The sequence below is a fragment of the Lissotriton vulgaris genome, chromosome 3_1, assembly GCF_964263255.1.
Source record: "Lissotriton vulgaris chromosome 3_1, aLisVul1.2, whole genome shotgun sequence".
Taxonomy (NCBI): Eukaryota; Metazoa; Chordata; class Amphibia; order Caudata; family Salamandridae; genus Lissotriton; species Lissotriton vulgaris.
The window spans coordinates 1,205,553,132-1,205,577,401 of record NC_141689.1 but is presented as its reverse complement, the minus strand read 5'-3'; the positions used below and the strand labels follow the sequence as shown (position 1 = coordinate 1,205,577,401).

The following is a 24,270-nucleotide window of genomic DNA, read 5'->3' as shown; positions in this document are numbered from 1 at the left end:
CGGAATGGCACAAAATGACGATGTCATCAACATAGGATCACAGAAGATGCATTAGGAAATAAATGAAAATGTATTTTCTACAACAAAAATAAGACCTAATAATTAAATTGTTTACTTATAACAGCTGCTATAATTAGCACCGCTTTAGAACACCCCAAAAAGTGCCTCTCACCGGTTTCAGCCAACCGCCGAACCCTGCCGGAACAGCTGGTGAAAACCCGGGACTGTCCGGGCTAATCCGGGACGTCTGGTCACCCGATTTCATGAGTTCTTTCAGAGCAGCTCTATGCATTTATTGCAAATTGTCTTTTATTTCTGTAAACTGTCTTTGGAGAGCTACCTGTCATGCCTTCAGCATGATCCAGAACCTATTCCTAATTAACCCCTTCACTGCGGCGGCTATTCCGCCGCAGTGCTAAGGGGGCGGGGGGCACGCGGCACGCCCATGCTGGTGACGGAACCGCTCCGTCACCAGCCGTGGTTGCGCTGTGCTTATGACGGAGCGGTTCCGTCACGGCCCCGTCCGCTCAATAGAATGCTCAGCGCAGGCGCAAAATCCGCGCCGCGCAGGCGTGCCGAGCGGGCCGTGACGGAACTGCTCCGTCATCAGCACAGCGCGACCGCGGCTGATGACGGAGATGTTCCGTCACCAGCAGGGAAGGGGTTAAAGAAAAAAGAAAGATATACTGAAAAAGAGCTTTGTGTACATTAAAGTGCCCCCAAACCAACTTTCTAGAAAAGGATTTGGTTTATCACTATTCGCCTGAAATATTATTTCATATATTAGTCGACTGTAGGAAAACACGATGCGTTCCTTATTTTTGTGATCAGAAAGGAGGCTGAGAAAGGTGGGGGCATATTTTCAAGGAACGGCGTTAAAATTATCGCCGCTTTAGCGGTAGGAAACTGCCGCTAAAGCAGCGATAATGGGCTTGATAATATGCCCTTCAGAATTCCAATAGAAGCCCATGTTATGGTGTTAACATGGGCTTCTCTTGGAATTCTCTACGGCATATTATCAAGCACATTATCGCAGTTTTAGCATCAGGTTCCTGCCGCTAAAGCTGCAATAATTTTAACGCTGTTCCTCAATAATATGCCCCGCGGTTACTGAAGGAGAGGAGTTCAATGTCAAAAGGTTAAGGGGCATATCAGCAACAACCGGCGATAATTATCGCGAAGCGCACTTAGCGCTAGGATAATTATCGCCGGCTATCGCTGAATTTTATTGCTGAGATAGCGTGTTATTAGCAATGCTTATCTCAAAAGCGATAAAATTCCAGGCGCAAGCTGCCAGTTGTGCGATTATCGCTGGAAATACAGCGATAATCGCACAACGTTTGGCGATAGCTTGTTGATAGGGCAGGGCAGACTCAGCCATGATATTCACCTTCCATTAGATATCATGGCTAAGTCCAACTAAAAGCAGGCATAAGGAAAGTAGTGATAATCAAGGTTAGCGCTACTTTTCTTATTGCTATGCTTGTTAGCGTGCCCATTGATCATTGGAGAAATGTCGGTTAGCAACATTTCTCCAGTTATTTTGAGCTGGAACGCCCACTTTGCATCTCAGTAGAGATGTAAAAGAGGGCTTTACGGGCAAGGGCGCTAAAGCGAGGATTCACGTGATAGCGTGACCTTGCTGATATAGCGATAAAATTATCGCCAATTTTTGTGCGAAAACGGCGGTAAAAGCGGCGATAATTTTTTATCAACACCTTGTTGATACGCCCCTTAATCCCTCTGCTGCTAGATTTGCTTGCATAAGGACTAGGTGGTATATTAGCAAGAACCTCGTTAAATTTATTGCCGTTTTAGCGGCAGGAAACTGCCGCTAAAACAGCGATAATGGGCTTGCTAATATGCGTTATAGAATTCCAATGGAAGCCCAGGTTAGATGTGCAGGACATCTAACCTGGGCTTCCATTGGACTTCTATAACGCATATTAGCAAGACCATTATCGCCGTTTTAGCGGCAGTTTCCTGCTGCTAAAACACTGATAATTGTAACGAGGTTCTTGCTACTATGCCCCCAGGTTCAAAAACGTCAATGTCCATCCTCTGGAATTCTTTAAAAAAATATACCTTTAAAATTAACTGGTATGTGCCTGCGAATTTCGCAAGGTTACTGTTTTTTTATGACTTTCAAGATTATGCAATGAATTTCCTTTCTTTTTCTCCAGCAGAATCCCCAGATAAAAGAGAGACTCTCTAACTCAAACAAAATTAGCAAAAGTTGGGAAGAATAAAGATTTTCAGAATGTCTTTGTCCGTATGCAATGCCCCAATCCGTGCAAGCTAATGTTATTTTATATTTTTTCAGTTCTACCTTATATTTTTTCAGTTCAGTGCTAATTCTACGCCTGCTATCGTAATGATTTGCACAGCATTCTGGGTACGGTGTTTACTAAACGCGACTCTATTGCAAACAACTTTATATAGCGTTCTAAAATCGTTATACCATTAACTTACTGTACCCAAGTTATTACAACGCCTAGTGCAGCTCAGGGGAGCACTGTCGGATGTGGCACGTGCTATACACACCACAAATAATTACAAATGCCTAACCTAACGATGGTAATCCACTACAATTGTTGTTTTACAAGCTAAATTGCACTTCGACGGCCCTGCACTAGGATTATGCAAGCAGATCCGGCGTCTGAAATCGTCGTTAGGGTTTTTGGGAAACCCACATATTTATGACACTCGGGGTCTGTCCCGACCTTCCCAGTGTTTAGACCCTTGCACTTGTGTGGACCTTACCTAATCCAATCTTTAGGGTTAAAGAACCCCCACCGTAGCTGTAGATTCTCTGCGTCCAAAAATCGCATCACCTTCTAAACTACAGTGCTGTGATCAGAGATTACTCATAGGTCTGGCCAGCAAGTGCGATAAGTACTGAATTTATTTACACATATCACGCCTTGAGACTTGCTGTGTACACAATAATCTCTGAAGCAGGCGCACTAAACCCTAAACTGCTTAGAATGAATACTGTCTGTGCTCGCTAAAGTAAGCCAGAACCTCTTTAACCTACTTTTCTACTGTTCTTTTGTGCCAATTTCTAATGCGTGCTTTGTCTTGCCAAAGAATGACTTTCTTTGGCTCGGCTCCTAAGCATGGCACTATCCCTCACGATGACTCCGTTCCCTGCATGACTCCACCCTCGAGCTCCACCCCTTTGCTCCTCCCACCCAATTTGTGAGCTCCCGAATGAACACTGCGTCCATTCCCAGCCCTGCTGGGAACCGGGTGAAGAATTCCTCACGTCTTGAATGGAGGGCACTGGAGTGGCGAGGGCCAAGCCTTGCGTTTATTCTGTTTTAGATTTTTGAGGTTCACTGAGTCTAACTCCTGCGAGCGGCAGAGCACTTTACAGAGAAATTGTTTTTATTGCAGCCGGAGCATCTCAAAAATAAGGTACTGCTTATTGAAAGGTATAGTATGTGTGTGTGTGTGTTCAAGAGTGGTTCAGATACACAACCCTGAATGCGAAGGGGGATGGGAATGTGAGGTTTGGATAGAACACTCTAAAGCTTTTTCACACCCCTTTACATATATTTAACTTATATTACATATATTTACAATTTGAGGCACAGGGAGAAAAATATATATATACCCAGAATTACACACTTTTAGGTCAGGCGCCTTTTCGAAAGCTGGGACAAGAACCAATGATCCCCGGCAGGTAACTAAGCCAGTCGTGCAAATGTAGATGCACCCTCACCTGCCCCAGTTCTGTTTAATTCACTAGCATGCTTGCTCAATTCTCTGTGCTCGGTGTCTCATGTTTGCACACACAGGCTGCACAGGAGCTCGGTAGATGGATGCAGTCAATTCTCTACTGCAGGTCGTCACAGTGATTCATTTGTCAAGGCTGTAGCAAGTCATGGGCCCCCGCACACATTGTTGGGGGCTTCTCCTTATTTGTAGGGATCAGTCTTTGATCCAGGGCAGGAGAGCGGAGGGCAGAAAAGGGAGATAAAAGAAGGAAGAGAAAGGTAAATAGTGCACAAGGCGGAAAAAAAGAGATGAAAAAGAACCAGCCGGAGGGAGGCAAAGAGATCGGAAGTTTAGGGTGTGTGGTGGAAGGAAGATTCACAAGATCGAAGCTAATCGAGGCAACCGTGGTATTCAGCCGCGCCAGTGGTCAGCTCTAAGAAGTACTTTGGGTCACTGCAATAGATAGATATTTATATTGTTTTACAAATTAAGGTTAGGGGAATAGTGTTACTATATGAGGAACTGGGCATTGCTAAGTGTCCTATATTGTTGGTAGAGTGTCTGGAATTTAAGTTAGAGTTTTGTGCTATAACAGCATTTACTAGGCATTTTCTCAATAGCTCTGTGGGATTTAGGCGTAGACCCCAAGTCTTAGAAATCTTTGGGACACCACCATCTGTCTCTTTGGTATAAGCTGCCACCTACTAACACAATGTGTTAAACTGGGAAGAGCTGTAGTGGTGCACACTGCCTTCCAGAAGATTACGAGTTAGAGATATTACATTTGAATTAAAAACAGAAAAAGAGAAGGGAGCAGAAGGTGTTTTGATGGTGAGTCATCTGCCTTCCCTCGAATTCTTTTCTGACTATTACTTACGGTTTAATGGTTAAATCACCTGCTGTGTTCTGAATCGGAAGTGCTTTTTAACTTGGTATTTAAAACCTGTAGTGGGTTTGAAAAGTATAAGTAGCCTGTAAAGGTTTGCAAACCTAATATTTGCCTTCTCCTAAAGAGGTTGTATTGAACAATGTGTGAATAGTAAAGCAAATAACACCTTCAAATACATTACCATAACTGCAGTGCAAACAGAACATGGAATGTATGAAACTGGTGGAAACTGCGGTAGGGTTAAACATTGTTGGAGCATTCCACCTTACAAAAAAATTGAAAACTTTATATAGCTTCGTAGCCTTATGAAATTCTGCACAAGCTACTCATGGAAAGAAGAAGGGTTGAAGGTCTGGGGGTCACTGGGGTGTAACTAACTTTGCTAGGGGACACTGGGTATGGGATCCAATTTTAGAAGATGAAGCAATGGATTGGGGCTACCAAAGCTCTTCCAGTAAATATCTCCCCTTTACTTTATTAGTTGCCATGAATTGGTAATTTACTTTAAATTTAACAGTAGAGCCCTTGGAGAGCGTTTATGCCGTTGTCCTCGTGATCTTGTCGCAGTGCACTGGGTTGAGTGATGCCTTCTGTGCGGAGCTCCAATATTGATTGGTATCTAGATTCCCTCTTAGTTTGACTGCTAATATGGTTCTTTCTGGTACTGTACATGGCTACTTGAATGCCCTATGTGTTTTGGTTTTTAGCGCTCAATTACTACCCTCTGTCCACTGAAACGGCTTTTATGGGATTCTCATGCAGGTAAAGTAAGTAGCTATGGCCAACGCAGCTCTGAAGGGGCTTGGATCTCAGCATTTCTGGGGTGGGGTAGTCGTCTCCCTTCACCTCACCTGCAGACCGTGACACTTTCTTCTATTTTCATTGCATTCTAGAATTCCTTGTTCAATGCCAGTCTGGTGACTTCCTTGAGCCCAGTATCACTTGCAGGAAACTTCCTGTCATTAGAACTTTGGGGTGACTCAACTGTAACCTCTATTTGGGAAATTGTCCACCATTCGCTTTTTAAAGGCTTTCCTTAATTTTTGATTTTTATTTTTATTGTATTATCACCAGACATGCACATTTCAATGACTTTTTTCTACAGTTATACCCTTAAACAAGGCCAGTGCCGCACTTTAAAAGAATCCAAGTGGCTGAAAACCCTGCTCATAAAGGTCAAAGATTTTGGCAGATTTACTTTTCATAGACTTTTCAGTTGATCAGTTCAAGCCCATGACATTACAGAAGGCCAGGAGAAGGGAGTCAGAGCAACGCAAAGACCTCTGAAAATATTTATAAAAACAAGTTAAAGTGTTCAAAGCATACTTTTAAGTACTTCGAAAGACCTTCATGAGCTCTCTCCCTATACTTGTTTTTATGAGAACAAATGATCATGTAGAGAAATATAGTTAAATACCCTTCTGTTCAACATCAAGCGCTGGGATGCTTCCGAGTAGCCATGCGCTATACAAGAACCTCTTCAATTCAATTCAATTCAATTAGTTGGCCTCCCTTTTTCTATTCGGAGGTAATAACTGGAAACGCTGCGTATTATTATAAGATGAGTCCTGGTGGAAGAGGTCAGGATGAATTGAAATAAAAAAAATAGTGATACTAGAGAACATTTTTAAACAGAATCATATAGATGATTTTGGTAAAACATCTGTGGATTAAGGAACAGGAAACAATTAGAAAGTTTTTGGGATGTGTTCGGATCATACATCTGCAGTGCACAAGTCTAGGGGAAACTAGTGAGATCAAAGCACTGAGGAGAGAGGTACATGACATTTTGCAAGGGCAAAGAATATTTTTATTGTTACGAATGAGTTGCTTACTGGAATCAGTTTGGCATCTACAGGAAAAACACCTAGGGCCCCATTAGGATGGCGGGCGGATCGCCTCCGCCGGCCCGGCGGCAGCCACCGCCAGCCCGGCAGAGGCGATCCGCCCACCATCTGTGCAGAAATGACCCCCCGCCATATTATCATGGCTGGGGGGTCCGCAGCGGACGGAAAGACGGTCCGCCACTTTTCCGCCCGATCGACATGTCGACCAGGCGGAAAAGGGTTCTATAGGGTGGCGGTGTCTAATAGACACTGCCAGCCAAATTAGAATGTGTCTCAGCAGATGCAATGCCGCCATGGAAAGGCATGTGGAGTCTGCTTTGGAGGCCCGTTGCGGGCCCCCAGGGACTCTGGGAGGTGCACATGGGAGGTACTTATGGTACCCCCCTGCAGTTCCATGCACAACATGGCAGGCACTGCGCAGTGCCTGCCATGTTGTGCATGGAAGTGCACAACATACCTCCCTGGCATTGTGGCGGGCGGTGCTGAGTTCACCGCCCGCCACAATGTTAAGGATGCAGGATGCGCCCGCCACTGTGGTGGGCGCATCCTAATGGCAAATACGGGACCCCCCCCCCATTATGGCGGGCGGTCCCTTGTTATGACAGAATGGCCGCCATCCTAATGTGCCCCCTAGTTTTTATCTTTGAATGGGTATGAAGATTGCTAGTTCTAAATTTCAGAGTATATTTGGAATGTAGGTCTCGCAACTGAAATTTCCCATTCTACTTTAGACCCAGAACTAAAACATTTGCTTGACTATGAGAATGAATTTTGAAGATATATAGTGCTTTACACATTGACTGATCTGCCAGCTAAGCACATGACCAGAGGCATGAAAATCTCATTGGGTGAACTGTGTGGCGTATACATCCACTTGCAGCCCCTAAAACACTTAGCAGCCCTCTACTTGAAGGACACGCCACATGTGGCTTTGTCCCTGACCTATAATTCCAAGAACACCCTGCTACTCTTTCGCAACTGCATCCCATGTCTCTCTTTCTTGTTAAAGACCCTCCCCACAGAAAGCCCAACCTCTAAACATTGGCCCTGCCCCCACCAATCCCTTATCTTTGCTGGTTGCCATTGCTCAGTCATTTTTTTCTCCCAATTTTGCCACATTAGCCTTGTGATCCCTAATTGTCTCATAATGTCCATTCAGTTATTCTTCCTTTCCCTGTACCTCATCCCCCACGCCCTTCCTCTGTCTCCCTTTGTCTCCTCCCCTCCCCTCGCACACACTTTAGTTACCTTGGCCATTTTGATCATTTTCTTGGCTGTCTCTAGGTCGCCTTGGTGGTTTTGACCGATCTCTGCGATGATGAAGCATGGGTGGTCTCCACCAATCAAGCGGCCTGGACATAGCTCGAATTCCAGAGGCATCGCCTATCACTGTTTAGGGACAGGTATGCCCAATGTCGTGATAATGCCCAGCCTCGTAACTGTGCGCCACAGGGAGAGTTGGCAGGGAAGGAGGACGCACCCACTGGCACGTCTGATAGATAAAGACAAGGAGGCATGTGCGTCATTCCCTGGCCAGCCAATCACCTGTTATGAATATTTAAACACCTTCCTCCCTCAATCTGCCAATACATTTTGTTAATGCACTCGTTGATTGTTTTTTGGTTGCAATTATAGAGAATGCTGACGACTGCATGTTGGATATACCCTTCTACAGAGTTTCTAATACACTGTGCAATATAATATATATTCTTGTCAGAAGAAACCTTTACCCTTCTGCCAGGGCTTTCAATTGACCAAAAAAGTCACCCTAACCCTCCTTCATTAATGTTGCTGTTATTTATGCAGCGGTAATATGTATTACTTAACATCCGAAAATGTTTCGTCACATCAGCAGGGACCATTTTTTATCTAAGTAATACTAGCACATACATCCTTCTTCATACCTTCTCTTTAGGGCTGTGACCTTTCAACTTTTGTTTGTTTTTGTCTTTTGTGTTCACACTCAAGATACCAGTACATTTCTGAAACGCACTGTACCCGGGGCCACGGTACTTATGCAATTGCGCGACCACGGCGATTTTTGCATAATTATAGATTTGCGGCATATGCCACGTACTCAGTCATGTGCCGCATAATCTGCAGGTTTTAACAACACATGAGTCTGTGTTTCTAGTACTGCAAATGCAGCACAATGCGTTGCAGAGCTGTGGAAGGTCCTTTGTAAAGGTTGACAAGTTACATTTTTGTTGCTATAGTTGGTTAACCTGGTACTAATGAGGTGCAGCCAATACCCAGACAATGTTAACACGTTTGAAAATCATATTAGATAATAAAGTAGTAAGGTCACAAAATGTGCCACATTATACGCGTAATTTGCCTTTTTTGCTGCGTAATTTACTCCACCCTGCCGCATAATTATGCCGTCTCCTGCAACATAATTGCAGTGGCCCTTACTAAATCATATCTTTATTTTGATAGGCTTGATGGCTAGAAGCACACTATCTTGTTGATACCGCAGTGGGTACTTTGTCTCATCAAAATTATCTATCTATCTATCTATCTATCTATCTATCTATCCATCCATCCATCCATCCATCCATCCATCCATCCATCCATCCATCCATCCATCCATCCATCCATCCATCCATCCATCCATCCATCCATCCATCCATCCATCCATCCATCCATCCATCCATCCATCCATCCATCCATCCATCCATCCATCCATCCATCCATCCATCTATCTATCTATCTATCTATCTTCAGAAAATGCAAATTGAGATTAAGACAACTCGAAAGAAGTTACAATCTAGAATAATGATTAGCAAATATACAGCTGATGTAGAGTAGAGTATCGACAAGGTTCAACTCACAGGTCCTTCAGCTTTGTATTATAGGTTTTAAGTACATATTTTCAGATTACCTATTAAACACTACCACGGCAAAAAATTAAAATAAAATAAATACTTTAAAAAACGGTGCAGGTGATGGTGCATGTCGGTAGACTTTTTTTCATGGGGAATAAATGTGGCAGGGTCTCGACGTGTAGGCATCAATTTCGAGATGTCTTTTTTTACAGCAGCGAAGAAAACACAAATAACTTACACCAAGAAAAAGAATATAGCGCATCTATCTACGGCGCACGTAATCATAGCCCTATTTGCGGGGTCTGGTCTGTTATTAAATTGTTGTCAGTTTGTCTGTTTTTTTTTTATTTTCACGGATATATTTTAGAAGTGGATTATACGGGAACGTGCTTATTTTGTGAGAACGTGAGAATCTACAACGCAGGCTGTGGCTGTCTTCTAATTGTAAATTGGTGTGTAGTTGTGATGGAGTTATTTTGTCGACCTCTTACGGTTACGGTACAGGGGTGTTTCCTTTTCTCTCGTCATTGTGGGCAGCCAGGGCTGGCTTTCTTTTCATTATATTCACTTTACTTTCCCCACAGTTTTGATTGACATTCCAGAGTTTTCAAGGTCCCCATGTCCTTTGCATGTTTCGTTCATCCAGACTACTGCTTTTCTACGTATTCTGAGAGTTATAGTCTTCATTTCATGAAGGGATGACCAGGACTGCAAATCCCAGAATGCACAGAAAAAAATCAGGATTGAATGAGACGTTCACTGATAGACCTTAAAAACGTGAGCGTCGTGGGCTTTGTGTTTTCCGTTTGTTTTCTGAAAAGTGTCTAGAAATTGACAAGATTACTGAACAGTGGTTGGTTGGCGGGTCTGTGGACTCTGATTTAAGTGCGGCAGTGTCTGTGGTTTACCCAGGGCTTTAAGTGGGCCGCTTCAGCTGCTGAGAAGAGTCCCTAGATAGTATCAGGATCTCCATATTAGCCCTCACCCTCAGGGTGAAAATAAATATTAACTCTGCAGCAGCGCCACCCTTCACTGCCTTTGATGTAACTTCAAAGAGACTCGTTTTAGTTCTTTCACAGCCTCGTCATTTTAAAACGGAAGCATTTTCAATAATTTATACAACGAAGCCATCGTTGCTGCTTATTTATCTAATGCAACTAACAACCCTTACCAAAGCCAATAGTCCTGGCTTATTGTCGGTGGAATGTTATTGTTGTATTTTTTATCTGGATGCAATGACAGAAGCAGCAAATACCAGTCGGACAACACACTATACTAAGCACAGATTGTTTGCTTACTTTTTAAGCCATGCCTTAATTACATCGGCCACGCCCCTCTGAGAGACCCCCTGCTTTTTTGATCCCACTTAAAGCCCTGGGTTTACCTGATATTAGCAGCACCCCAGCCATACCCCTAAAACTTTTAAATGTTCGTTTTGATCACTCACTGCGCCCTCTAAGACACACTATAGGGGCTAGGGAGAAAAAAGGGGCTTATTTACATATATTACATCCCAATAAGCTGCTTGTGAACAAGCTTGGTAGAGCAACATATTTTAACTGCATGCGCGCTAGCGGGTTTTCCCGCTGCCCGCTGAGAATTCGAAATTCACGAGTTACGTGACAAAGCCAGGTCGTCATTCGCGCAGCGCAGGTCACGCCCATGACGAGCTGGCTTTGTCACCAGCATCGAAGGGGTTAAAGCTGCTCTTCGCACCTCTTCTGCTCGAGAGGAGACATTTCCAAGTGTTCATTTTTTGATCAACTATTGGCCAGGGTCTTATCTTCGGCACGGCGTGGGGGTGGGGAGGTGTTTGGGGTGTTACATCCCCCTGATAAATATATTTTCTGTTAAGTTGTTGGTGCAGGTGCTTTTCAGTCCGGTTTCGGGAGGTGTCTGTTGGATTTCACCAGGACTTCTTACACGAACACAAACAAAAACGCATCCTCACTCGCTCCCTCTCTTAACATTCTCCCAACTGTAGGATATTTTACAAAATACTGTGAATTCTCTCACTAAGCACCCCTACAAATTCAAACTCCTCTTCCTATTTACTGCCCGTTACGACCTTCTCAGGCACCTTATACTAATAATAATGACTTTATTGCATGATTAATAAAAACCTTTTTAAACAAGTAAAACATAAATTCACACAAAGTAGCTTCACCATTAAATAATGCTAAAAGATTACAAAAGTGTTGTAATTCTATAAAATTGCGGAGTAATAAAAACTGGTAGTTGAGATAGTTCTTCATAAGGCTTGTACTCGTGGATAGTTGCACCCCATGAAGAAATGTTTATGGAGAATATAAAGGTCGATGAACTGGAAGCCGACCCATGCTGACTACTGACAGCTTAGCGACCAAGGAAGTATTTGTGGATCTAGTCAAAGCCCTAATGGTCGGCACTGATATGCTTGTCTCGTAAACCAGCTGGCATAGCATAGAGACCGGTAACTTGTGGACCTTCCAGGCTGAACTTTGCGTTTGCTTCCCTCATAAACTCAACAAGGCTGCAAGACAGGCGGATATTACTGCCCTCAAAACAGGCCTTTACCGCTTCCCTGCATGATCAAACCTGACTTGCAACCAGGAGCTGTTTAAGAAACTGTCTCCTTTCCGCTCCCAAGCCATTGCAGATGCATAGTAGATGTATTACGTCTTCATTTTGATCTCCACACAGTCTGCAGCAGTTAGAGGTGTTTGTTCATTCCCACGGAGGAAGGTGGGGCTTTGCTGGTGGTATTCCCAGCCACAGATGTAGGAACCGTTCTTTTGTAATTCTTGAAAAACCTGTTCCTAAGTATAATTGGGGCTTTGTTGACATTTAGCTCCGGATTACGAACCAGCCATGGGCCCTCCTGCTGAGGGTAGCTTTATCTTCTGCGAGAGATACAATTTTTACTGATTTGTTTACCAGGACCATGAAGCTTTTCTGGGATGAGCAGAAGTCCTATAGGTCCTGTAAAGCTAGCAGCTTGATTGCTGAATGAAGGTAACTCATCGCTGGACTATCATTTCTCCTTGTGATTTCCAACCACAGGTGTGAGTTCAATGTGCCCGGCTCGGCCCCTTTTATTTTAAACCAGCATTTGGCGTGGGCCCCTTTCCGTGAGATTTTCTGCTTTTGCAGTCCGAACTCTGATCTTATTTGGGCTGGTGAGGTGAATTGCGGAAGATTAAATATTATTCTTAGGGCCCTGGCGACCACTGTGTCCAAGGTAGCCTCGTCTCTTCCTCTCATTGCTTCACTTCCGTAAGTGAGGGAGGGTAGCAGCCGCGCTCAAAGCACTTCTAGCAAAGGGAGAAGGCTAGGGCCGGTTATTTTTTGCTTGATGTTTTTTTAAAGCAACTGCCAGTGCAGTCCCTCTGCCTTTGATGGATGCTTTCTGTTTGGAAAATGAGCCATTTCTCTACAAAATGATTCCCAAATACTTGTAATCCTCTGTTGGCACTAGCAGCCGGTTATTCATTGACCATCGCGGGTAGGGTTTGTTGAATCCTTGGTTTAATACCATTACTTTAGATTTTTCCAGGTTTATGGTCAGCCCATTTTTATCAGCGAAGGTACTTGTGGTGTTTATCAGATGCTGGAGGCCGATTGGGGTACGGCTGATTAGTAGCAGGTCATTTGCGTACAAGAGGTTTGATAGAGTTAAGCCCCCCAGGTTCAGGGCGTGATGGTTGCACTTGTCCAGCTCGGTGGAGAGGTCTGAGACAAAAAGGTTGAACAGGGTTGGGGCCAGGGCACAGCCCTGCTTCAGCCCTTTGGTGGTTGGTATTCTCCTAGACAGGGTGTCTCCCCCTCCGACTTTAATCTGGACCCACGTTTTGGAGTGAAGCAAGATTAGCTGCTTTAGAAGGTTTGTGGGAATTCCCCACCTTGCTTGTTTGGCCCAGAGTATCCCCCTATTGACGCTGTCAAAAGCTGCTTTATAGTCAATAAAGCAGAGGAATAGCGGTTTGTAGATTTTTTTGGAGGCGTCAGATAGAAGAGAAAGGGCGAGAATATTTGTTGTAGTCCCCAGACCTTCCTGAAAGCCAGTTTGATTGATGGGAATTAGGGTTTTTTCCTGAGCCCAAACTGTAAGTTCATTTAGTAAGCGCCCTGCATAGAATTTGGCTTCAATGTCGATTAAAGCAATGAGCCTATAGTTTTTTGGGTCTGTCATGGCGCCCTTTTTGTGGATCGGTGAAATAATTGATCCTTTCCAGGAGTCAGGGATTCTCTCACTTTCCAGGATGTTATTGTAAAGGGGAAAGAGTGCTTCAACCCAGTAGTTCGAATCCTGTTTAAATATGATTGGTGGAAGACCGTTGGGGCCTGGAGCTCCGTCTTTCCGACCTTTCTTGATTTTGCCCCCAAGCTGCTTAGTTGTAAAGATGATGGGAAGGTCCGGTCCTTCAAATCTGGATTGTTGTTGGTCGCTTTGGAGCTCCAGTGAGACTTCTGCGGATTCGCCAGCTTCTGTGTTGAAGTGACTCTCTAGGAACTTTGCCCAGATGTCCTCAGTTATATATGAGTTAATTCCTAAAGCAGATGGGTTCCCTAGAGTTCTGATGGTCTGCCAAAACCTGGCACCGTTGTTTTTTTTTTGCATCGTATGTCAATTTAGCCCATATTGTTTCATCCCTTTCTTTTTTGGCGAGCCAGATTATTTTTTTTCCTGCGTGCCTAAAGCCTCCTTAATTCGGACTGGATGTTATCAACGGGGCCGTGTATACGAAGACTGCGCAATGCCCTGTTGAGGTTGGTTTTTAACTACCTTAGTTTGGTGTCCTGATGTCGTGAGAGGTGGATTCTTTTGCTTCGTGCCTGCTTGCATGAGGCGGCCCCAACATTTTTTGGTCTTACTATTGCTTCTGTTGGCTTGTTTTTTTGGGTCGAAGCTTTCCATGAAGTTCTCCCATGCCATTAAATGGCTGGTGCTTAACTGGTTGCTTTCCTCCCATCTTTTTTTCGCAGGGGCCTGGAGTTGTTCTGGATCGCGGGTGTTGCATTTGATTCGCCAGTGGTTTGCTGTTATCATTAAATTTGTATTCTCCATTGGGTGAGTAGTTGCGGTTCCCTAAGCATCGAGTATAAACTCTTGGGGCTGGTGGTTGCTGTAATCCTGATTTCCGATCCGAAACCCTTTTATTAGGCTGAAAATCGATAGAGACGTGAAAGTGTAGTCGATTGCGGTGTTACATTGGGCAGTGTGGAAGGTGGCGGCCTGTGGGCAGTCTCCTGCGAAACGCCCATTTAATGCAACTAAAGACAGATTCATCAGCTAGGTCAGAAGGTCCCTCTAGATTTTGGATGACTTGCCCCATCTGCAGTCGTACTGGTTTGGGATACCCCATGCTGCGTGGCGTTCTGCTGAAGGACTGTCCAGGTCAATCCCTCCTGTGAGGAACATGTTAAAGTTCCCAGAGACGATATAATTTGAAGATGGTTTCACAGTGATGGGATTTGTCAGTTCGATTACCAAAGTATTTGCACCGGTTCTTTTATTGTGGGGATGAAAATAACAATTGACAATTGTTAAGACTTCTTTGTTTTTGCTGCTTAATATTTCAAACTGTATTGTTTTTATTCCATTTGTTGCAGTGTTTATGCTTGTTAGCTCCTTCACCGAGTTTATGGATTTGATTGAAGCGTAGCTTGTGAGCCCGCCTTTCAGATGCCCTGATTTTTAGTTTCTAGTCCCTGGGAGATGGTATGTTTTGAAGCCTTGTAAGTGAAAAGGCTCTTCCAGCCATGTTTCCTGTAATAGGATTATATCGAATTGCTGAAGATACAGTAATAATCCTTTATCTGAAGTTTTTGCACCAAAGCCGTTTATGTTCCAGGAGCAAAATTTTAGCTTCAATGAGCTTATTGTATTTTTTTCCCTCCGTCAATGAGCCTCAGGTCTGCTGTTTATTGTTATTGAGATCCAAGATCAGTTGATTGAAGGTTCCCTTCCTCTTTCACCCTGACCCTTCCAAGCAGTTACTCCGCTGTGTTGTGTGACCTCAATGGAGGAACTTCGCGCTCCTTTGAGCACGGAGTTACAGGGACCGGGATTGGCTTTGTTTTTTGTCTTGTCCACATTAGATTCTTGAAACTGTCCAAGCAGGGGTTCTGGATATCCCACTTCGTGATGAGCATATAATCGAATCCCCCAAGCTTGCATTTGGGGCTCCTCTTTAGATTTTTTCCTGTTATTTCCTGGTAAACCCAGATAGTTTTTGTTGCTTCCTGGTCCGAGAGGTTTTTGAATGTTTCAAATTGAACAGATGCCCTGCCTGTCTTGTGATCCAATCCCTCCCAGATTACTAATGGCTGTTAGTATTCGAAGAATGTTCCCTCTGTTGAGGGTGTAGCCCCGACCTTTAGATTTGTATTCAGAGATAAACAGTATTGACTGGGTAGGGACCCGTCGGAGGCTATTTGTGGAGGTAACGAGGTGCGGGAGTGCTTTTGTCTCCTCTGGGGAACAGGATGACTGTATTGCTGGGTCCTCTCTGTTTCCTGATTCAGCGCTTATCCCTTTCTTCCACCACCCTATATTACTTGCGGATGGGCCAACTGGGGCTCCCCTTGTTACTGTTTCCATTATTAATTTAGACTTTGCCAGACCTCCTAGCTTGTGGGCGGTCATTGAGGCTGCCTCTATGGCAGTGGTGGTTTCCCCTTTAGTTGGTGATGCAGAGTTCTCAGGCATCTTGCTTGAGGTAACATTTATTTTAACAGTATTTCTCCCCCCCCCCAATATTACTGACCAAGCTACGCCCCTGCTGATTGGGGTTACAGACACACAACTTCAATGTTTTTTCTGTTAGGGAATAAGTAAAAGCGGAAATATAAAAACTAGTTGATAGCCCTCATTGTATTTGAATCTTTTTATAGCTGGAAGCAAGGTGCATAAGTAGAGAAGTCAGTTTGCCGCTTACACTACTACACTCCCTATGTTTAGCAAGGCAGTGCAAACATTCAGACCTATATGAGGCAGAAATAAAGACATTTTACATCTCTACACGTAAAATGCAATTCTGCTTAATGCTGAAAAGCACCTTTTGCAATTGTAGATAGGGTATTGGTGAAACTGCAAGTATGTTAATGGCAAGCAGACTCCTGCATACTGCAAATCAGTTAAGAAACAGCTTTGGAATCCCATGATAAAATGTGTCACGTTGCCATTGGAACCTTCAAACCTATTTTTTGACCCCGTTTTGACATGTGAATGTCAGTCAGACTGAATTTGGCATTGTTTGGGGCAAATAACTGTGCCATACTGACCTTGGAATGAATTGTTAGTATGCATAGTGTGAAACTAAATATCAATAAAGTAACTATTGACTGTGCCAGTAACGGATGTATGACGTTACAACGCATACTTTTACTCTGCATACCATTACAACGCGGTATTTACAACGCATACCGTTACAACGCATAGCGCTTTGAGGTGCTGGATAGTGGTAAGTATAATTTACTATTCTAACTCCAGTCCCCGTGGACCCTAGGGAAGGTGTTGGATAGTAAATTATACTTATTCCCTATCCTAGAGCGCCCCCCAGCGCAATGCGTTGTAATGGTATGCGTTGTAATGCCTGCGTTGTAGTGGTAGTGCGTTGTAAAAAATGCGTTGTAACAGGTGTATACCGCCAGTAACATGTCTCTATACCCTGCTCTTTCTCCACTTTCCGGTTCTTGTGATCTGGTATGAACTGGACCACAAACGCTCAATACTGTTCTGTTAACAGCACATCAAGTTTAGAAAACCTTACTGAAATAATAATGCTGGGTACACATGTTTTCAATACCTAATACAAAATAAAAATACCCTTTAGTTCATTCTCCCAAAAATACACAGTCCTACAAGAGTAAATCCCACACAGTCACACACACGCAAGCTGCACAACCATACACACACACGCACTTTTGTGAGCATTCACAAACTGCCCTCCATCCCATACAGCACCATGGAATTTCTCCTAGCAGGTGCTGCTATAAATTCCTTTCAAGGTGAGCAGAGGAATGGGAGACCTCAAATTTTATGGGTGGGTAGGGAAGCAGGGTTCTCCTTGTAGAAAACATAGTTCCTCGTGGAAGAGGACATCTCTGCATGAACGTTGAAACGCTTTTGTCAGTTAGGCACCCAGTAGCCCACATTTTATAGTAGGTAATAAGTAAGTAATCTAGGATCTTCAGTTAATAAATGCATCAAGTTCATAACATACACTTCACCACCATCTCTTTCAGTTATGCTTCTAAGTTAGCTCAAAATAAATGCCTAAACACCAGTAGCGGCCCGTGATGGGAGTGCTGCCGGGCGCTGACTTCGGGCGGGGGAGGGGCAGGGTGGAGGGTAGTAAAAGCCGGAATACAGCCAGTCAGAGTTAAGTAAACAAATAAATAAATAAAATGAATTTCCTTGCGGGCGCTGCATCGCAATGAAGTAGGTATACTTCTAAGTTAGCTCAAATAAATGCATACACACACACACATATATAATGCAATTTTAATATCTTAAAATATATTTTATTGAAAATTAGAAAATATAATAAATTGCAAAGACCATTGTATTTTGGTAAACTGATGGTCATGCTGCATTTCCTTCAAAATGTCTTTTCTGTGTGTTACTAGCTAGGACCTAAGATTTCTGAAGTGTGTTTAAACAAAGTGTTGCGTTTAGGGTTGCATGATCACCGCTTGTCTATAGGGGAAGTGGAAGGGCTGAGTAATAAGTAAATATACATTATTGAATATAGGTTCCCAGGTTGTCAGTTATGAGAAAGTTTTAAAATATTAATTTTGATGCTGATGTAGTAATTTTCCAACTGTTGGAAGACATTGTCTTGTGGGGCTTGGTTTCAGGTCCCAATGGTGCAACCTTGTGCCCAAAGTGTGAGCGTTTTATTGCACTCAAGACTCAACAAGGATAGTACCACAGCCTCCCATATCCACACTTTTTTTCAGCAAGTGCATTAAACCACCAAGTGATCTTACTGTCTTCAGAACCTGTGATCAATGTTACTTCCACATCACTGTAACAGACACTCAACCTTCTGAGCTATGTCTTTGGAAATGGAGCTTGTTAGCTACAGGTTACACAATTTCCATGGCTTGCGGCCAACTAGCCAATCTTTTGACAGCTTTATGTACCCAATAAAGAACTCGGTGACCCAATAAAATCAAATAACTGCATTTATCAAAGTTTTGAAGTTTGGTTTATTAAAGCATTTCAATTTGATTTTGAATTCATGGGCACATACATTTTCTTGGCACTTAGGACTAGAACCACCTGAGGGATGAAGAAGTGAATACAGGACATGCATAGAAGCACCGACAAAACAAAGAAGATCTTCATTGACTTCTGAATTTGAAGTAATACCTCATTTTTTTCTCACCTGCGGTGGCAGGCCATTCCAGGCTTAGCGGCCCTTCCATTAAGGATTCCTATTGGGATAAACAGATAAAATTACATTTGCACAGCACATATTAAGTGAATCATTTTCTAGCAGGTAACATTAAACTTCATTTCTAAAGCCACTAGTAGTCATTTACATGGACCACAATAAGCTTTTTAGTCGGGGATTCAGGAATATGAAGCAGTTATGTTATGTTATGTTATATGATTTTTGTATAGCGCACGGATGCCGCAGCAAAGTGGCGTCCCGGCGCTTTGGAGAATAATAACACAACACGACAGAAAAGGTAGAAAAAATGGGCCTAGATTGTGGTAAAAAGGAAGGTTTTAAGTGCCTTCCTGAAAGGACCAACTCAGGAATAGAGCGCAAAGAGGCAGGCAGAGAGTTCCAAAGAGTTGCCGCCAACACTGAAAAAGAGCGTCCGCCCATCCTAGATTTTTTTAAACGTGGCACAATGGCCAAATTAGATCCGGCAGAGCGAAGAGCTCTGACAGGGACATAGTGCTGGATAGTCTGAGCAAGGATAGGAGGGGAGGCTGTTTTGAGAATTTTAAAAGTTAAGCAAAGAGCTTTAAACTTAATTCTCTGCCCCACCGGCAGCCAATGGAGATCCTGGATAGTCCGACGTGCCGAGACAAACTTCGGAAGGCCAACAAGCATCCTAGCTGCCGCATTCTGAACTCTCTGAAGGCGAGATAGCTCGGCCTGGTTTAGGCCCAGAAACAGGGAGCTGGCATAATCCAGTCTGGTAAGAACCAGAGCTTGGACAATAATCTGTCTGGTCTCCGCATCGAAGAACTTAAAGATTGGTCGAAGACACTGCAGAGTACCAAAACAAGTGCCGGCCACACGTTTTGTGTGGGAAGTGAAAGAGAGCTTGTTGTCGAACCACACCCCAAGGTTTCTAACCTCAGTCACGGGGGAAGGAACGGGGCCAAGATCAGAAGGCCACCACTGATCTCCCCATAATTCACTTTCCCTACCAAAAATAATGACCTGCTACCTGCTAGTTAAGAAATTCTCTGTAGCAGACAGAAATTCTCTGTAGCAGACATTCTAAACAGGCATTCTAAACTCTAAACTGTTGTCTCAGATTGATTTACTTGTTTCAGTTACTGAAATGCTTGGAAACAAATTGAGAGTTAAAAGACTGGTTTTATTCGAGCTCTGTGGATATACCAGGAGTGGGATACCAGTGCATTCTCAAATCAGGATAGATGTGCCCTGTGAAGATATGAGGATGTTTCACTTAGAGTGATAATGGTGTATCGTGCAAGTCAGCATGCTGGCGCGGCGTGAGCGGAACGTGATTTACTCAATGCAGGGATTTCAGACTTTTGTGCATGCCTCGGAGGATGGACTTTTTAAAAGATCTGTGAACACCTCAGTACTGAGATATCAGTGCATAGATAAATAAACGCAGAGTAGAAGTGCATTTTATAAGGTCTATACTGTCTTGGCTTTTGGTAAGCCTCATAGTGCAATCATCATCTCTTCCAGATACCACGAGATTGATGACCTTGGCATAATCTCAACCCTTGCGTATAAGGCATGCCAAAAAAATACCAGGGGGCTTATTTATGAGCCCTTGCATCACTTTTGTGCCACCGGTGCATCACTTTTTGTGACGCACCAGCGGCGTATAAAATGTGCCATGTTGCGGCATATTTACAAAGTGACACATCTAGGTAGATGAGACACTTTGTAAACCCCTGCGCCACAATATACCTGCGCCAGGTATAATGTATGCAGGGGGACGTTCCGATGCAAGAAAGGATCATAAAAAGTGATGCTGTGAAATCTATGAGATTTCACTGTGCCACTTCTAGGATGCAAATGCGTCAATATCGCCTGCCTCAAGCCAGGCGTAAAAATGACGCAGGTACATTTAACATCGGACTTACCCATGTGTAAATGAACCATTGCTGAAGTTGCGTCACTTTTGTGACACACTCCAGCAATGCGTCATTTTTGCGCCTACAGATACGTCAGAAATACTGACATATCTGTAATTCATTGCGACATGATGCGTCATACTGTAAGTATGACTCATCATTGCTATCGCAAGGAGAGCGCAATAAAAAGTGAGGCATCGCTGTTTTCATGCAATGAGGCGACACTTTTCATAAATGAGGCCCAGGACTCTTATGGGATAGGACTACCATCAAGGTAACCAATTAATTTATAATAAATAAATGGAATTTTCTGAGCTATTGCCACAGTAAATCAACCCAAACTAACACATTGTCACCTACACTTTATGGGTGAAGCAATGTCTGATAAATGATGGTTGGATACCCACATTTGTATCCTAACTGTCTTCTTCGAAGGAACCTCTCCTGTTGCAGCCAGCCCATGTTGCTGAAACGTCTCTTATCTAAATATCCTATAGCTTACTGAAAGACAAAGATATGAACCGGCAATTCAGACTCGGTTAAGGTAACTGAAAAAGGCCACCAAACCATAACCTTGAACTGCTGTGCTAAATGAACGAATATATGTCCGCCATCCTGAAATGATATATGGACACATGTGGAATGAATGTATGGTGTTACAACGCATACCTTTACAACGCATTTTTTACAACGCAACATCCATTACAACACATTCCATTACAACGAAATTTTAAAAACTACCTTTACAACGCATTACATTACAACGTATACTACCTTTACAACGCATACCATTGCAACGCAAACCATTACATTACATGTATGGTAAGTATTGGATAGTGTAGGGGTAAAAATTACTATTCTAACTCCAGGGGGTGCAACAGTATGGTAAGTGTTGGATAGTGTAGGGGTAAAATGACTATTTTAACTCCAGGGGGTGCAACAGTAGGGTAAGTGTTGGATAGTGTAGGGGCAAAAATTACTATTCTAACTCCGGGGGGTGCAACAGTAGGGTAAGTCTTGGACCCACTTGTGGGACACCCCCGCGCCGCACGGCCACCAGCTGCTGCGTGTGCCCCTTGCCCTGCTGCCTCGCTGCCGCTGACCACGCCCCCTCCGGCGTGCTCCGTGATCGCCTGCCGGCTCCCCTGTTACTGCTGCTAGGTGTTGTCTTTTGCCCTGTTTTTGCCCCCATTTGTGCCTGTTTTTTTATTAATTTTGCTGTTCCTGTGTTTACGTTTTCCTTCCTGGTTGTCCGCCTACCTCGCCGCCCCCCGCTCTCCCTTCCCGCCACCGCCGCTTTCCCCCGCCCCTTTTCTCTTCTGTACCCTCCCCGCTCGCGCCTCCCAGCTGCTCCGCCCACCCGCGCACTTGGCCTTAAATGGCGACCGTGCGACGCAGGTGAGTGTGACCCACTTGTGGGACACCCCCGCGCCGCACGGCCACCAGCTGCTGCGTGTGCCCCTTGCCCTGCTGCCTCGCTGCCGCTGACCACGCCCCCTCCGGTGTGCTCCGTGATCGCCTGCCGGCTCCCCTGTTACTGCTGCTAGGTGTTGTCTTTTGCCCCGTTTTTGCCCCCATTTGTGCCTGTTTTTTTTATTAATTTTGCTGTTCCTGTGTTTACGTTTTCCTTCCTGGTTGTCCGCCTACCTCGCCGCCCCCCGCTCTCCCTTCCCGTCACCGCCGCTTTCCCCCGCCCCTTTTCTCTTCTGTACCCTCCCCGCTCCCGCCTCCCAGCTGCTCCGCCCACCCGCGCACTTGGCCTTAAATGGCGATCGTGCGACGCAGGTGAGTGTGACCCACTTGTGGGACACCCCCGCGCCGCACGGCCACCAGCTGCTGCGTGTGCCCCTTGCCCTGCTGCCTCGCTGCCGCTGACCACGCCCCCTCCGGCGTGCTCCGTGATCGCCTGCCGGCTCCCCTGTTACTGCTGCTAGGTGTTGTCTTTTGCCCTGTTTTTGCCCCCATTTGTGCCTGTTTTTTTATTAATTTTGCTGTTCCTGTGTTTACGTTTTCCTTCCTGGTTGTCCGCCTACCTCGCCGCCCCCCGCTCTCCCTTCCCGCCACCGCCGCTTTCCCCCGCCCCTTTTCTCTTCTGTACCCTCCCCGCTCCCGCCTCCCAGCTGCTCCGCCCACCCGCGCACTTCGCCTTAAATGGCGACCGTGCGAACGCGCAGCGGTCACGCGCAGCGGGCGCGCCGTTTGTGCGCCGAATGCGCACCAAAGGTAAGCCCGTCTGCGCCCGTCCGCGACCGGATCGCGACCAGCGCCAGGACCCCTGGCCCCCGAAGACCCCGACCGACCCGCCTGACGTACTCCGCCGCCACCGTCATCGCACTCAACACCGGCCGACTCCCAGAATGCCATCAAGCCACTCCACGACGTTCCCACGGACCTTTCAGCTGCCACGCCTGCAAATTCACCTGCATCCGGACCTGCCTCGCACCAGCACCCGCCAAGTCTAACACCAGCAGCACCCACCTCAAGTGCATCCTGCTCAACACCCGCTCCGTCCACAGACACGCCATCGAACTCTGGAACCTTCTAGACGCCACAACCCCTGACGTTGCCTTCCTCACGGAGACCTGGATGAACGCCTCTTCAGCTCCCGACATCGCCATCGCTATCCCAGAGGGCTACAAGATCGTCCGGAGGGACCGCAACGCCAACCAGATGGGAGGAGGCATCGCCATCATCCACAGGAACACCATCCGTCTCACGACCAGCACCGACAACACCCTGACCAGCGCCGAACACCTGCATTTCCAGATCCACACCAACCTGAACACCACCCTCAGAGGCACCCTGATCTACCGACCCCCTGGACCACGCACACAATTCAGCGAGGACATCGCCGACTTCGTCAGCCCGCATGCCCTCCCCTCCGCGGACTACATCCTCCTGGGGGACCTCAACTTCCACCTGGAGAACAACAACGACCGCAACACCAGCACCCTGCTCGACAACCTCGCCAACCTTGGGCTCAAGCAACTGGTGTCCTCCCCCACCCACCTCGCCGGACACACACTCGACGCAGTCTTCTCTTCCAGCACAGACATCGACTTCAGCCACGCCACAGAGCTTCAATGGACGGACCACAGCTGCGTCCACTTCACCTTCAAGAGAACGACGACCCACCACCACCAGCAACAGGCCACCTGCAGAAGCTGGAACAAGATCACAGCAGACCAGCTCACCACCTCCCTGAGCCAGCACCCTCCTGCCAGCTCAGCGAACCCCAGCCAGGCCGCCGACAACTTCACAAAATGGATCAGCATCTGCGCGGACGAGCTCGCCCCGCTGAGGACCCCGCCCAGCAGACCCGGCAGCAAGAAAGCCCCGTGGTTCACCGACGAACTCAAGAGCTCCAAGAAGAACTGCCGAGCCCTCGAGAAAGTCTGGAGAAGGGAACCTACACCGGACAACAGGACCTCCTTCAAGCTTGCCACCCGGAAGCACCACCAGCTGATCCGCGCCGCCAAGAAAACAGCATTCAAGGACCGGTTGGACAACAACGCACACAACTGCAAGGAACTCTTCAACATCGTGAAAGAGCTTTCCAACCCCAGCGCAGGAAACAACGACATCACCCCATCGCAAGACCTCTGCAACTCCCTCGCTTCATACTTCCACAACAAGATCGCGGACATACACAACAGCTTCAACAACCAACCAACGCACACCATGACCGAA

The 24,270-nt window shown here is 45.5% G+C and overlaps 1 protein-coding gene across 1 annotated transcript in view; it reads right to left on the bottom strand.

Annotated features, from left to right (window-relative positions):
* Positions 1 to 7,933, bottom strand: part of LOC147727645 (N-acetylneuraminate-9-phosphate synthase-like) — a 103,185-nt gene extending 95,252 nt beyond the window's left edge. Inside the window, exon 1 of the mRNA XM_086961659.1 lies at positions 7,708 to 7,933. Within this exon, the coding sequence (XP_086817785.1) occupies positions 7,708 to 7,839 (132 nt within the window). The 5' untranslated portion in view covers positions 7,840 to 7,933. The remainder of the gene's footprint in view (positions 1 to 7,707) is intronic.
* Between the last annotated feature and the right edge of the window lie 16,337 nt (positions 7,934 to 24,270).